This window comes from Rhinoraja longicauda, chromosome 4, assembly GCF_053455715.1.
Source record: "Rhinoraja longicauda isolate Sanriku21f chromosome 4, sRhiLon1.1, whole genome shotgun sequence".
In the NCBI taxonomy this organism is placed as follows: domain Eukaryota; kingdom Metazoa; phylum Chordata; class Chondrichthyes; order Rajiformes; family Arhynchobatidae; genus Rhinoraja; species Rhinoraja longicauda.
Window position 1 is genome coordinate 42,454,795 of NC_135956.1, and position 15,859 is coordinate 42,470,653.

Sequence of the window (15,859 nt, forward strand, 5' to 3'; positions counted from 1 at the left end):
GTGTGTCTTGATCCATTGTGCACTTTTTGCCAAGATATTGTAAAATGTTAAAGGTGATTTACCAGGTTATTATCAACAATAAGGGATTTTAGTTAGAAGATATTGGAACAATCAAGAGTGTGTTCAGAGGAGGCTAAGAGGTAAATTGATGGAGCCTTTCAAAATGATGAGGACTTCCCAAATATTTTCAGGTAAGGTATTTTGGATCTAACTACCTCAATGATAAAATACATCAAATTTATCCAATGGTTTTGTCACGGTGCAAATGGACTTGAGATGCAATGAAGCTAATGTAACTTTCTAAAGTTTATTGTAAATGCAGTTATTGCCAAATATATTAGAAGTGACTTATCTGGTATGTGAAAAGAAAATGACACAAAACACGCACAAGGGAGGGCACAAGTTGTTGTTAGCTAAGATAATTGACATTTTTATGACAAACCAAAAAAGTGGCAAGAACAATGACTGTCATAGAGTCATAGCGTGATACAGTGTGAAAACAGGCCCCTCAGCCCCACACCGGCCAGCATGTCCCACCTACACTAGTCCCACTTGTCTGCATTTGGTCCATATCCCACCAAACCTGTCCTACCAATGTACCTATCTAACTGTTTCTTAAATGTTGGGATTGCCCCTGCCTCAACTGCCTCCTCTGGCAGCTTGTTCCATACATCCACCACCCTTTGTGTGGAAAAAGCTACCCCTCAGATTCCTATTAAATCTTTTCCCCTTCACCATAAACTTGTGTCCCCTGGTCCTCGATTCAACTGCTCTGGGCAAGAGACTCTGTGCATCTACCTGATCTATTCCTCTCATGATCTTATACACCTCTGAGATCACCCCTCGTTCTCCTGCGCTCCAAGGAATAGAGTCCCAGCCTACTCAACCTCTCCTATCGCTCAGACCCTCTAGTCCTGGCAACAGTCTGTCACAGAGATTATTTTCATAGTTTATATTGTTTAAGTGTAAAACTAATCCAGTACACACATTGTTTGAAACTGCAGTTTCAATTACATCAAGTCGCAACTGCATTTTTAGAAATTGGGTGTTCATATAATTTTGACCAATTTATCTTATAATTTTTTTAATGGCAATTTTCATACTAGTTTTGTTTTCTTGATTGTTTTGAGATTGCAGTGAAATAAAATGTATGTAACTAAATTACATACTTTGTTAAATTAATTTACCATTGGACAAAACTTTAATCTTTCTTTTCAGAATATCACCTCAGGGTGGGGAATATTCAAAAGAGAGTTCAATAGAGCTCTTAGGGTGAGCAGAATCAAGGGGTATGGCGAGAAGGCAGGAACGGGATAATGATTGTGGATGATCATCCATGATCACATTGAATGGCGGTGCTGGATGAAGGGACGAATGGCCTACTCCTGCACCTATTTATTGTCTATGAAATTACAGATTGCTAATTCTTCAGGTCTCTGCAATTGGAAAAACTAGTTTTTATGGTTTCCATTGCATTATTGCCTACATTTGAAAATTAGTGACAGTAATCCTTTTTTTGCAGGGTTATCTTTGTTTACCATACATGGCTTTGCAGCAGCATCACCTTCTTTCCGATGTCACTGTGCGTGGGTTTGTTGCAGGGGCAACAAATATCCTTTTTCGGCAGCAGAAACACCTGAGTGATGCAGTGATTGACGTACGTGCAATGCTCTAAAATCTAACTTAGTTTATGGCTTTAAATACAATGTATTGACATTTTTGTAAGCATGATAGAACAGTGTAATCCATTTAAAAAAAATCTCAATGTCATATAGAATGACGACTCGCCATCAGAGGTTGAGCAGGCTATTTTGGTGGAGGAGGATGAGGGTGATCTTATAGAGGTGTACATAATCATGAAAGGTAAATGGACAGAGACTCTTGCCCAGAGGAGGGGAATCAAGAACCAGAGGAGGGGGGAAAGATTTAACAGGAACCTGTGGGATAACTTCTTTAAACAAAGGATGGTGGGTATATAGAACGAGTTGCCGGAGGAGGCAGGTACTATCATATGCTTAAGAAACCAATAGACGGGTACCAGTACTTGGATAGGATAAGTTTAGAGGGACATGGCCCAAACGCAGGCAGGTGGGACTAGTGTAGATGGGACATGTTGGTCGGCGTAGGCAAGTTGGGCCGAAGAGCCTGTTTCCACGCGGTATGACTATGATCTAAGAAAGATGACACAGTGATGCAGCTGTTAGCCATTGCCTCACAGCGTCAGAGACCTGGTTTAGATCCTGACTTTGGTTGCTATCTGTGTCGAGTCTGCACATTCTACCTGTGTCCAAGTGGGATTCCTCTGGGTGTTCCGGTTTCCTTCCACATCCCAAATACGTGGGTTTGTTGGGTTAATTGGCTGCTGTAAATTGCCTCTAGTGTGTAGGGAGTGGATGAGAAAATGCGATAACATAGTACTAATGTGAACAGGTCATTGAAGATCGGTGTGGACTCGATGGGCCTAAGGGCCCGTTTCCATGTTGTGTCTCTAAACTAATCTAAACCCACTTAAATTATGTGGAACCTCTCCATGACTATTTAGCAAAATATCTTGAAATATTGTTAAAGATGATTTGGAGGAAAGAGCAACATCTCCTCACATGCATGATGCTTTTGTCAAATCTGAAGGTAAATAAACATTTCTTAAAGTTAAGAGGAATCCAAAGCTCTTTTAACTTGTATATTTTTGCAGATTGAAGAAGCTGGCATACAAACACAAGATCCGGAACTACGCAAACTATTAAACCTCACTACAGCAGACTTGCGTTTTGCAGACTTTTTGGTGAAGCATGTAACTGAAAATAGAGACGATGTGTTTCTCGATGGGACAGGTTGGGAAGGAGGAGATGAGTGGATCAGGGCCCAGTTTTCACTCTATATTCATTCCCTTCTTGCCACAACGTTGCAGCCAGGTGACAATAACATTTTGAGTATATTTTAAGTTTTTAATATACAGTAATATCAAAATAGAATGGATCTCAATATATCTTTCAGGCATTCTCTTGATGCTTTCAAGAGAGAGCTAGATAGAGTTAAAGATAGCAGAGTCAGGGGGTAAGGGGAGAAGGCAGGAACGGGGTACCGATTGTGAATGATCAGCCATGATCACATTGAATGGCGGTGCTAGCTCGAAGGGCCGAATGGCCTACTCCTGCATCTATTGTCTTATCACAGTGAGGAATGTGGTATCCGCTGTGGTGGATGTTTATGTAACATTTTATTTTATGAGGCTGTATCTTGTTGCTTTTCACTTAGTATGGCTGCATGGTAACTCAAATTTCAGTGTACTTTAATTGGTATATGTGACAATAAATTGATCTTGAAATCTTGACCAACAACGAATTTGATTTGCCAACAGTCATGCAAAAAAGCAACGGTACATAACCACATCAGAAATTAAAAATAGACTTAAACAGCCACCACAGTGGCGTGTGAGAATCCCCAGGGCACATAGTATAAGCGGAGACCCACAGCCATCAGTTCCATGTCCTTGCCACACACACGCTCCTTCACCATGATGTGACCAGAGTTGTACCAATCGCTGTCACTGTCTGCAGTCCCTCCCTGTCTGCCCGAACAGTCAGACAGCCGTCCACACTCGCACTAGACTCCGGGATGTCCTCATGAAGCTATGTCCCTGCAAAACACTGAGATGACTGCACTCACGACACTCCCTCTGAGTCTTCACCAGTGCAGGCAGCACGTCCTTTTTTTTCGGCGCGGTCGGGGTGATCGGAGCTCCCGCATCGGGGCGATCGGAGCTCCCGCCTTCGGGGCGATCGAAGCTCCCACGTTCGGGGTAGTCGAAACTCCTGCAGTTGGTGCTCCTGCAGTCGATCCCAAACAAAGGGACCGCCAGCTCCACGATGTTAGAGCCGCAGTGCAGACGGAGATACGATGAAAAAGTCGCATCTCTGTCGAGGGAAAAGATAAAAAAGGTTTCCCCCCCCCGCCCCCCCCCCCCACATAATACAAAGACTAAAGGTACACTAAAACACAGTAAACGCAGACCAAAACAGCAAAAGAAGAAAAAGACGAGACAGACTGTGGGTGCAGCTGCCTTGTACAGTGGCAGACAGATGTATAGGAAAATAACTGCAGATGCTGGTACAAATCAAAGGTATCACAAGATGCTGGAGTATCTCAGCGGGTCAGGCAGCATCTCAGGAGAGAAGGAATGGGTGACGTTTCGGGTCGAAACCCTTCTTCAGACTGATGTCGGGAGAAGGCGGGACAAAGAAAGGATGTAGTTGGAGACAGGAAGACAGTGGGTGAACTGGAAAGGGAGAGGGGAAAGAGAGGGACAGAGGAGCTATCTAAAGTTAGACAAATCAATGTTCATACCGCTGGGCTGTAAGCTGCCCAAGCGAAATATGAGATGCTGGTCCTCCAATTTGCGGTGGGCCTCACTCTGACACTGGAGGAGGCCCATGACAGAAAGGTCAGACTGCGAGTGGGAGGGGGAGTTGAAGTGCTGAGCCACCGCAAGATCAGGTTGGTTAAGGCGGACTGAGCGAAGGTGTTGAGAGAAACGATCGCCGAGCCTGCGTTTGGTCTCGCCAATGTAGAGAAGTTGACATCTGGAACAGCGGATACGATAGATGAGGTTGGAGGAGGTGCAGGTGAACCTCTGCCTCACCTGGAACAACTGTTTGGGTCCTTGGATGGAATCGAGGGGGGAGGTAAAGGGACAGGTGTTGCATCTCCCGTGGTTGCAGGGGAAAATACTTGAGGAGGGGGTGGTTTGGGTGGGAAGGGACGAGTGAACCAGGGAGTTACAGAGGGAACGGTCTCTGTGGAAAGCAGAAAGGGGAGGAGATGGGAAGATGTGGCCAGTGGTGGGATCCCGTTGGAGGTGGCGGAAATGTTGGAGGATAATTTGTTGTATATGCTGGCTGATGGGGTGGAAGGTGCGGACAAGGGAGACTCTATCCTTGTTACGAATGGGGAGAGGGGGAACAAGAGCGGAACTGCGGGATATAGAGGAGGCCCTAGTGAGAGCCTCATCTATGATGGAATAGGGGAAGCCCTGTTTCCTAAAGAATGAGGACATCTCTGATGCCCTAGTGTGAAACACTTCATCCTGGGCGCAGATGTAGCGTAGACGGAGGAATTGGGAGTCGGATAGACTTTTTACAGGAGACAGGGTGGGAAGAAGAGGTTACTTAAGCAACACGGAATACAAGAGAGATTTTATTCATGTGATTGAAGGTAAATTGCAAATAGCCATATGGGATTGTAAAGTTGAAGATACAGAGAAAAAATAAAAGCATGTGTGTGGCAAAATTGATGAAGGTTGAAATAAATAAAACTAGAGAGGGGGAGAGAAAGGAAGAAAGCGGCCAATATATTTTAATGTAGATGTGAATGTGAATTGTTCAAAGGGCAGGGAAGGAGAATGACCTTGTGTGTTCAAGATTTAAAAAAATTGAGAAATAGTTTCTGGACTCAGTGGGAATGAGCCTTTGCTGGAACTAGTTCCGGTGAATGAGCTATGAATGTTTGTGCATACACAGAGCATCGGAACTGTATTGCCTGACAGGTAGGTGGGGAAAATTAAATTGTGGCTTTCAAAGAGAAATAGAATCTGAACTTGAAGGGAAATAAATCTCTCTGATGTGGGAAACAGATAAGGTAGTGGGACCTATCTATATTGCTCTTGCCATGAATAGGACCGACTAGTCAAGAATATCATATCATATATATACAGCGCGGAAACAGGCCTTTTCGGCCCACCAAGTCCGCACCGCCCAGTGATCCCCGCACATTAACACTATCCTACACCCACTAGGGACAATTTTTACATTTACCCAGCCAATTAACCTACATACCTGTACGTCTTTGGAGACGTTTAAGAATGTTTTATTGTACTATGGCCCAGATAGCCTTTTCATTGCTGTTGTCACTCTATAAGCTGTGAATTAATGACATGCCAATAATATTCATCTATTTATGTTAGTACAACAGAATAATTGGCTGAACGCCATTTACAGTTAAAGCAATATACCTATATGGCTTTTCTTTTTCGTCAGATAATGAGAAAATGTTGGCAGACTATGGCCTTCTCTTTGTTACTGCCTGGAAGAATACACACAACTTTAGGGTGTGGCATAGCAACAAACATCCTGCTCTTGCCCAAACTAATCCTGGGTGAGATGATCTTTCTTAATTCATGATTTATTCTATTCAGACACTGGTGAGGATTATGAGGAGTAGTTGTAACAAGTTTTGATTATTCATTTTGTTTTGAGGTTTGTATATCTAATAATAGTGAGTGAAGTTAAAATTTTGTTTCGTCTGATCAGTTTTGCTTACTTGGCATTTGAGTTTGACAGCACTGGGCCTCTACTCGCTGGAGCTTAGAAGGTTGAGAGGGGACCTCATTGAAACTTGCAGAATAATGAAAGGCATAGATAGAGTGGATGTGGAAAGGATGTTTCCACTGGTGGTGAGTCTAGGACCAGAGGTCAGAGCCTCAGAATTAAAGGGCACTCTTTTGGAAAGGAGGTGAGCAGGAACTTTAGTCAGATGGTAGTTAATCTGTGGAACTCATTGCCATAGAGAGGGTTGTGGAGGCCAAATCAGTGGACATTTTTAAGGCAGATAGACAAATTCTTGATTAGAATGGGTGTCAAGGGTTATGGGGAGAAGGCAGGAAAATGGAATTAGTAGGCAGATAGATCGGCCATGATTAAGTGGCGGAGTGGACTCGATGGTCCGAATGGCCTAATTCTACTCCTATGACTTGTGAACTTAAAACCTGTAATAGACTGAAATTAATGAATGTGAATTTGGGTTTTAAATGGTTACATGGATGAAAAATGAGAAACAGCATTTAATAAATAAATTTAATATGAATTCTTTGCTGATGTTGAAGCCGAATAAATATTTCCAAGCATTTTATTCAGTTGCAAGAATGTTTAAGATAGGCATGCATCAGATGTTGTTTGATAGGAAGCTAATTGTAGAGGTAATTAATTGATTTTAATTTGTTCAGTAAGCATTGATCTTCAATATTAATTAATTGTGTGCTAGAAATATAACAGTATAACAGTATAACAGAGCTTTATTTGTCGTTCGGTACCGAAGTACCGAACGAAACTACATAGCAGTCATAGAATAAACACAAGACACATAACCCCAACACAAACGTCCATCACAGTGACTCCAAACACCCCCTCACTGTGATGGAGACAACAAAACTTCCACTCTCTTCCCCACGCCCACGGACAGACAGCTCGTCCCCGACCGACCCGCACAGTCCCCGCACCGGGCGCTGAAACGTCCCGCGGCCGAACCGGGCGATGAAAGGCCCGCGACCAAGCCTTGCGCAGCTAGGTCCCGTGGTCGAGCCGCACCGGGCGATGTCAAGTCCGCAGCCGAGCTGCACCGGGCGATGTTAAGCCCCGCAGCCGAGCTGCACCGGGCGATGTTAAGCCCCGCAGCCGAGCTGCACCGGGCGATGTTAAGCCCCGCAGCCGAGCTGCACCGGGCGATGTTAAGCCCCGCAGCCGAGCTGCACCGGGCGATGTTAAGCCCCGCAGCCGAGCTGCACCGGGCGATGTTAAGCCCCGCAGCCGAGCTGCACCGGGCGATGTTAAGCCCCGCAGCCGAGCTGCACCGGGCGATGTTAAGCCCCGCAGCCGAGCTGCACCGGGCGATGTTAAGCCCCGCAGCCGAGCTGCACCGGGCGATGTTAAGCCCCGCAGCCGAGCTGCACCGGGCGATGTTAAGCCCCGCAGCCGAGCTGCACCGGGCACTGTTAAGTCCAGCGGCCAAGCCGCACCGGGATGTAAAGTCCAGCGGCCAAGCCGCACCGGGATGTAAAGTCCAGCGGCCAAGCCGCACCGGGTGATGTAAAGTCCAGCGGCCGAGCCGCAGCGGGCGATGTTAGGCCCCGCAGCTGAGCCGCACCCCGCGCCGTGAGGAAGAGAAAAGTCCCCCCCCACCCACCACCCCACCACCCCCCCCCCCCCCTCCCACACATACACAACCAAAAATATATATATAAAAACCATCCCAACACCGACACACAACAAAAAAAGGGAAAAAAAAGACGGACAGACTGCTAGTCAGCCGCTGCCGTTAGGCGCCGCCACGTGATATATATTGAATCAAAACAGAATTGTTTGCATGTTTTTTCTCTTCACCAGACATCCATTTCAGGGGCAGTACAACGTATCAGATGTCAAACTAAGATTGTCACAGTGAGTAGTATGAGAGTTAAGATTTCTATGTTATTCAAACATTTGCCAATGCTGAATTTATTTTGACTTTAAAGAAAAAATTGTTAATGTGCCAGTTATGAAGAGAGAGAAATGTTCCTAACTTTTTCATCTTCTTACATAAATTAATAAGGCATCAGGCAAAAACAAACCATACGGCGATTTTTGTTTCACCCAACAACATTCTTGAACTTTTCCCTAATACAGAAGGCTTGTATTAGATATGCATTTCATGGAAATGCATTTCAATGCATTTCATAGCATATCAAGCTAGACCGGGCAAAATGCTGAAGGAACTCAACGGGTCAGGCAACGTCTGTAGAGGAAATCAGATGGGCAACCCATCATTTGGGTCGGGACGCTTCTTCAGACTGATCGTAGTTGGGGAAGGAAAGCTGGAAGAGAGATGTGGGGGGTTGGACAAAGCCTGTTAAGTCATAGGTGGTTGCTGGAGCGGTTTTGGTTGGAAGATGGAGTAAGTACCAAAGGCTAGAGGTGAAAAGGAGACAAAGGATATCAGATAAGGAGAAAAGTTGAGTGAAATGTAAAGCTGGAGGGAGGGATGTAGGTGGAAAGGGACAGGAGGGAGAGGAAAGAAGGGGGGAAAAGGGAAATGTTAAATCAGATAAATCCCAGAGACGCGATGATTGAGTTAACGTATGATGGGCTTGTACATGCTGGAGTTTAGAAATATGAAGGGGGACTTCATTGAAATTTACAAAATAGTGAAATTGCCTGGATAGAGTGGATGTGGAGAGGATGTTTTCACTAGTGGGAGAGTCTAGGACTAAAGGGCACACCCTCAGAATAAAAGGACGTACCGTTAGAAAGGAACTTGGGGGATTTTGTTAGCCAGAGGGTGGTGAATCTGTGGAATTCATTGCCACAGACTGCATGAGGCCAAATCATTGGGTATTTTTTAAGTGGAGATCGACAAGTTCTTGATTAGTAAGGGTGTAAAAAGATTGAGGATACTGCTGATCTGCACCAGCGAGCCCTTCTTCAGCAGCTGCACACCGTCTGGTTGATGCGGCGGTTGTTGCGGCTTACGTTGCAGCCCTTGCTTGGTCAGCAGTGCTGTCTTTAGGCTACTGACAGGATGCACTTGGTCACCATGGGGCTTCCTCCCTTCTCACCAGGTGCTGCTTCTTCCTGTCGGCTATCACTTTGTCCATTCTGCTGTCCCCCCACAACCACCCCCCAGTCTCCTTGTCATAATTAGTATGGGTGTCAGAGGTAATGGGGGGAAGGCAGGAGAATGGGGTTGAGAGGGAAAGATGGATCAGCCACGATTGAATGATGGAGTTGACTTGATGGGCCTAATTCTGCTCCCATGACATGAATTTATGAAGATTGATAATTTCTGGACGTTAAGGGAATCAATGATTTTAGTGATGGTGCTGGAGGTAAACGATTATCCGTAATCTTAAGGAAGCAGGCTCAAAGGTTTGGATAGCCTACTTCTGCTTTTTCTTATCTTCTTGTATGTTAACACTTCACAGTCAGCTTACATTTCAACCGTTCATGGGGTTCTTAACTGGGAGAATAATTTGAATGGGAGAGCATAGGATTTTTTCTTATTTTATGATATCTGATTCAATAAAGAATAATTGTTCCCATTCTTAAAAAACCTGTTCGGCCTTTTGCACCACCCTGTGGTACTGTCGACTGAAAAATATTGCACCATCCAGTTGTACTATTGACACAAAAACATTGCAAAAGAGGTGGTGTTGATGGTCTTAAAGCACAATATTGAATAAATCCCTTGGGATTTATGGGAAGGTGGGGATGAAATTGCTGGGCCCCAGGTAGAGATATTTGCATCATCATTAGCCACCTGTGAGACTGGAGGGTGGCAGATAAGGACTGGTGAGCCTCATCAGTGGTAGGAAAGTTACTGGAGCGGATTCTGAGGGACCGGGTCTACCTGCATTTGGATTGATTAGGGATAGTATGTATGGCTTTGTGTGTGGGGAAATAATCTCTCACAAATGTAACCTTTTTTAAAGAGGTGAACACGAGAATTGACGAAAGCAGTAGTATAAACGTTATCTACATGGACTTAAACAAGGCTTTTGACAAGGTTTTACATGATAGGTTGGTGCAGAAGGTTGGGACCCAAAGATCCAGGGTGAGCTTGCTAATGGGATAGAGAATTAGCTTGGTGGAAGTAGATTATTTTTTAGATTGGAAGCTCGTGACCAGTGGTGTGCCACAGGTGTTGTGCTGGGACCACTGTTGTTCGTCATCCATCCTAACAGTTTGGGTATGTAGTTGGAATGGTTAGTAACTTTACGGATGACAGCAAATTTGGTTGTGTGGTGAACAGTGAAAAAGGTTATGAACACAACGGGGTCTTGATCAACTGAGAAAGTAACCCAAGGAATGGCAGATGGAATTCAACTAGGAAATGTACAAAGTGTTCCATTTTGTTAAGTTAAACCAGGTTAGAACTTGCACAGTAAATGGCTGTGCCTGGACAGGCTTTTAAACAAAGAGACCTAGGGATACAAATACATAGTTTCATGAAAGTGGCAATATACAGTGCATTCAGAAAGTATTCAGACCCCTTCACTTTTTCCACATTTTGTTACATTACAGCCTTATTTTAAAATGGATTAAATTCTTTTTTTTTATTATCAATCTACACACAATACCCCACAACAATAAAGCGAAAACAGGTGTTTAGAATTTTTTGCAAAATAATTAAAAAGAAATAACTGAAATATCGCATTTACGTAAGTATTCAGACCCTTTACTCAGTATGTTCTACCTTTGGCAGCAATTACAGCCTCAAGTCTGGGTATGATGCTACAAGCTTGGCACAACTGTATTTTGGTAATTCTTTGCTGCAGATCCTCTTCAAGCTCTGTTAGGTTGGATGCACAGCTATTTTCAGGTCCCTCCAGAGATCTTCGATCGGGTTCAAGTCCGGGCTCTGGCTGGGCCACTCAATTCAGACTTGTCACGAAGCCAATCTTGCGTTGTCTTAGCTGTGTGCTTCGGGCCGTTGTCCTGTTGGAAGATGAATCTCCACCCGAGTCTGAGGTCCAGAACGCTCTGGAGCAGGTTTTCATCAAGGATCCCTCTGTACATTGCTCCGTTCATCTTTCCCTCGATCCTGACTAGTCTCCCAGTTCCTGCCGCTGAAAAACATCCCCACGGCATGATGCTGCCACCACCATGCTTCACCGTAGCTATGGTATTGGCCAGGTGATGAGCGGTGACGCTTGGCATTCAGGCCAAAGAGTTCAATCTTGGTTTCATCAGACCAGAGAATCTTGTTTCTCATGGTCTGAGTCCTTTTGGCAAACTCCAAGTGAGCTGTCAGGTGCCTTTTACTGAGGAATGGCTTCCGTCTGGCCACTCTACCATAAAGGCCTGATTGGTGGAGTGCTGCAGATATAGTTGTCCTTCTGGAAGGTTCTCCCATCTTCACAGAGGAACTCTGGAGCCCTGTCAGTGACCATTGGGTTCTTGACCAAGCCCCTTCTCCCCCGATTGCTCAGTTTGGCCGGGTGGCCAGCTCTATGAAAAGTCCTGGTGGTTCCAAAGTTCTTCCATTTAAGAATGACGGAGGCCACTGTGCTCTTCGGGACCTGCAATGCTGCAGAAATTGTTTTATACCCTTCCCCATGTCTTGACACAATCCTGTCTCTGAGGTCTACGGACAATTCCTTCGCCTTCATGGCTTGGTTTTTGCTCTGACATGCACTGTCAACTGTGGGACCTTATATCGACAGGTGTGATCCTTTCCAAATCATGTACAATCAATTTACCACTGGTGGACTCCAATCAAGTTGTAGAAAGATCTCAAGGATTATCAATGGAAACAGGATGAACCCAAGCTCAATTTTGAGTGTCATAGCAAAGGGTCTGAATACTTATGTAAATGTGATATTTCAGTTATTTCTTTTTAATTACTTTGCAAAAATTTCAAAACATCTGTTTTCGCTTCTTCATTCTGGGATATTGTGTGTAGATTGATGATTAAAAAAAATTGAATCCATTTTAAAGTAAGGCTGTAACGTAACAAAATGTGAAGGGGTCTGAATACTTTCTGAATGCACTGTAGGTAGAGGAATGGTGAAGAAGGCATTTGGCACACTTGCCTTCGTTGATCAGGTCATTGATTACAAGACTTAGGCCATCATGTTCCGACTGTGCAAGATGTTTGTGAAAACATAATTGATGTACTGTATACAAGCCCTGTTATAGGAAGGATGTCAGTAAACAGGAATGGGTGCAGAAAGTATTTTCAGGATTGGAGTGATAGGAAAAGACCAGATAGGATGAGGCTTTATTTTCCTTGGGAGTGTAGGAATAGACAAAGTGGTGGATCAGTCGTTCCCTCGCCTCTCACCCGGCCCAAACTCACACGTCAGCAGTCAGCATTGAACGCACGGGCACTGCAAAGTGCTTTTCGCAGCCAACGGCTCCACGGAGGGGAGTGGGCGTGGCGGCCAAGTGGGTGGAGGGGGACTGTTGGGGGCAGGAGAGAGTGGGGGTGGGGAGGAAGGGAAAGGGGGTGGGGGTCAGGAGTGGGGAATAGGGCTCACTCAGTGACGACACCCTCTCCCCTTCCCTGTCCCCCTCTACGAGGAATGAGCCCAACGGGTCCATTTGGTCTAGTATATATCTCTAAATGCAATCTAACCAAATTCCTATAAAGCTGCAAGATGATTTCCTAATGCTTATAGTCCTGTTTGCTTTTATATATATATATTTGAAATGCAATTGATGCTTCACTATCCACAAACCTAGACAGCCTTAAATCAAACCAATGTTCAGTCACTCGCTGATACACACAAAATGCTGGAGTAACTCAGCGGGACAGACAGCATCTCTGGAGAGGAATGGGTGACGTTTTGGGTCGAGACCCTTCTTCAGACTGGCTGGTCACATGCTAGTGGATAAAAGTAGAAAGTGAAACATTAATAATGTAAGTCACATATTGAATGGTCCTGGATTTATTTTTGCTCTAGTTCTGTCCAGAATAGTGAACGTGGGAAGAAGCTTGGAAATGCAATGATCTCCACGAGTCGCAGTGTGGTGCAGACAGGAAAGGCAGTCAGTAAGTGCATTACTTACAAACCATTAATAACTGTCGTAATTTTGAGATGTTGGATAATTTTTCAGTTACAGCTTCACCCCACCTTGCATTTGGAAGAATCATTGCCAACCCATCCTTAACTCCAGTTAAACTTACGAACTATCCATTTCTTGTTTCTCTAATATTTTCTTCAAGCTTCTTTTGAATATATTACCTGTCAGCCCGTGCCTATTTTCCTCAAACTTGCAGTTGAGTCTCTCCAATCAGATTTTTATTCCTGCCTAGTTAATGCAGTCCAATTAATTTTAAAAATGACATCTGAAATGCTGACCACAATTGGCTTGATGGGATGCAAAGTGGTCAGTCATGCAGCCAAGCCAATGAAGATGCCCCATCCAAGCTAATCCCATTAGCCCACACGTGGCCTATATCCCTCTAAACCTTTCCTATCCATGTACCTTTTTAAATGTTGTTTTGTACCAGTCTCAATTACTTCATGTGACACATAATTGAACCAATTAAAGAACAGAAAATGCCGAGAACACGCAGAGCAGGCAACATCTGTGGAAAGAGAAATTTAATATTTCGGGTCCTAGGCTGACCCCGATGTCCAGGATCTGAAGTTTTTCCATCCATAGGCTGTGTAACCTTTGTGTGCTTTAAAAAAAAAATTAAAGACAATTATCATTCCTTTTTACAGGTCAATCTGTAGGAGGGGCACTCACTAGTGCCAAATCTGCCATGACCTCATGGTTTTCCACCTTTAACCAACAATCGACTGCATCTTTCTCTGAAAGACAAACAGGGAAACACTGACAACTTCATATGCAAGGATTATTGCAGGCACTGGGCATTCCAGTATTATTCTGCTGAGAGCTGGAACTCATTGATTTATTAAAAGGCCTGGTTATAATTAATATGTTCCTTATTTCTGGGGCCAGATAAAAATGATCAGACTTATCACTGTTTATCTATTTTGCTTATTACCTCGACTTGAGACAACTTTTCACTATTAGATGCTTGCTGATTTATGTAGAATGTGTATTTTGGCCAATTTTCAATTGTTTTACTGCAGTTTTTGACCAATTGAAAAATAAATTGTGTTTCTTATTGTACAACAGCAGAGGCAGTGGATAAATGTATTTGCTAGTAGTGTTTGCCTCTGCTTCACTTTTATAATCTTTGATTGGGATTAATATTTAAATGGCAAACTATATTTTTCTCTTGTTTTCAACAACCATAAAAATGTTCCAGTAAATATAATCACTGAAGTAATTAAAACCCATGTTCTTAATTGATTATACCAATGCTGTGTACTGACAGGGATGTACATATTTAACATGTTCATTTTTAAGCAATTGAAATATTTCAGTGCTTAAGTATGGAACAAACCTGCTTAGATTTGATTAAGTTGTATTTAAATAAAAGGGAAACAACTCTGGGCTCAAGATCTTCTCCTTTCCAAGAATGTCATTACCTTCAAATAGTGAACTGCAGTATTCAGATCATGAAAACTAAACACAATATTTATGCTTGTAATGCATTGATCCTTACTTTTTTTGACTAATCAAATATGTAACAGCCTGTAATAACTCATTCATTTTAATATGTATTTTTAAACAATTTGAAAGAAATGCTTGTAAATATAACTTTCCAGTTCTATTTAAATTAACATTTTCTTTGGTGTAAATCATTAAATCTTATTTTCTTATCTAATGCAAATCTGGCATTGCAAAATTAGAAATAGCATTGGTGTGTGCTGTATTTTAATGCAAAAAACTAGGCAGACTTTAAAAAGTGTCGGTGTGAAAGTATTCTGGACAAAATATACCACTTGCATATCCAGTCTCTTTCTTGTTCCCTTTTATAAGGGAAAGAGTTAAGTTTACATTCCTAGCTGCATCAGTTTTGATTAAAAAGGGGTAGAGGATAATGTACTGGTTTTATAGTGGTATGGTACACAATATTAGAATTTGGATTCAGTCTCTGACCACAACATTTTTTTGAAGGAGTGCAAGCTCTTATACAAAATGGATTTAGAGTACAAAAGTGTGAACCACATTTTTGTCCAATTTTATGAAGGCATAAATTGGTTACAACAGACTTAACAGATTGTACTTTGCATATTACGTTTAGTAGTTTTGTCCCTGACAAATTCAGATATAATTCAAAATTTTGATGCAATTCAATAGAAAATAGCTTTGCATGTTATTTGCTCTATTACAATTTACTGTGAACGTTGTTTTCAGTATGTTAATATCACTTGGTTTTGTTCTGTGATAATTACAAATAAAACCATCTTCAGGGATTTTTTCACAACTGTACCAGTTACTGAATTTAACACTGATATCTTCAGAGACTTCGTCTACTGATTCTCCGATTTATAGCTTTTGTGCAAGGTGTTTGAAAAAGCCATTCATATTTCACTTTCTAATTTAGTGCGCACAGTAGAAAAATGAACACTAAAAAAATTGTTAGATTGATATTCAAATTCAAGTAATTATAAAAAAACCTGGAAATTGATTAACTGAAACTAATGTGTAGTGATTCAAATAAGCCTTTAAAATGTACTTCAACTCTG

At 42.9% G+C, this 15,859-nt stretch overlaps 1 protein-coding gene across 1 annotated transcript in view; it reads left to right on the top strand.

Moving 5' to 3' along the window:
• Positions 1 to 15,578, top strand: part of avl9 (AVL9 homolog (S. cerevisiase)) — a 52,516-nt gene extending 36,938 nt beyond the window's left edge. Inside the window, exons 11-16 of the mRNA XM_078397579.1 lie at positions 1,523 to 1,657; positions 2,693 to 2,912; positions 6,033 to 6,150; positions 8,154 to 8,207; positions 13,211 to 13,299; positions 13,979 to 15,578. Of these exons, the coding sequence (XP_078253705.1) occupies positions 1,523 to 1,657; positions 2,693 to 2,912; positions 6,033 to 6,150; positions 8,154 to 8,207; positions 13,211 to 13,299; positions 13,979 to 14,094 (732 nt within the window). The 3' untranslated portion in view covers positions 14,095 to 15,578. The remainder of the gene's footprint in view (positions 1 to 1,522; positions 1,658 to 2,692; positions 2,913 to 6,032; positions 6,151 to 8,153; positions 8,208 to 13,210; positions 13,300 to 13,978) is intronic.
• Positions 15,579 to 15,859: the final 281 nt, after the last annotated feature.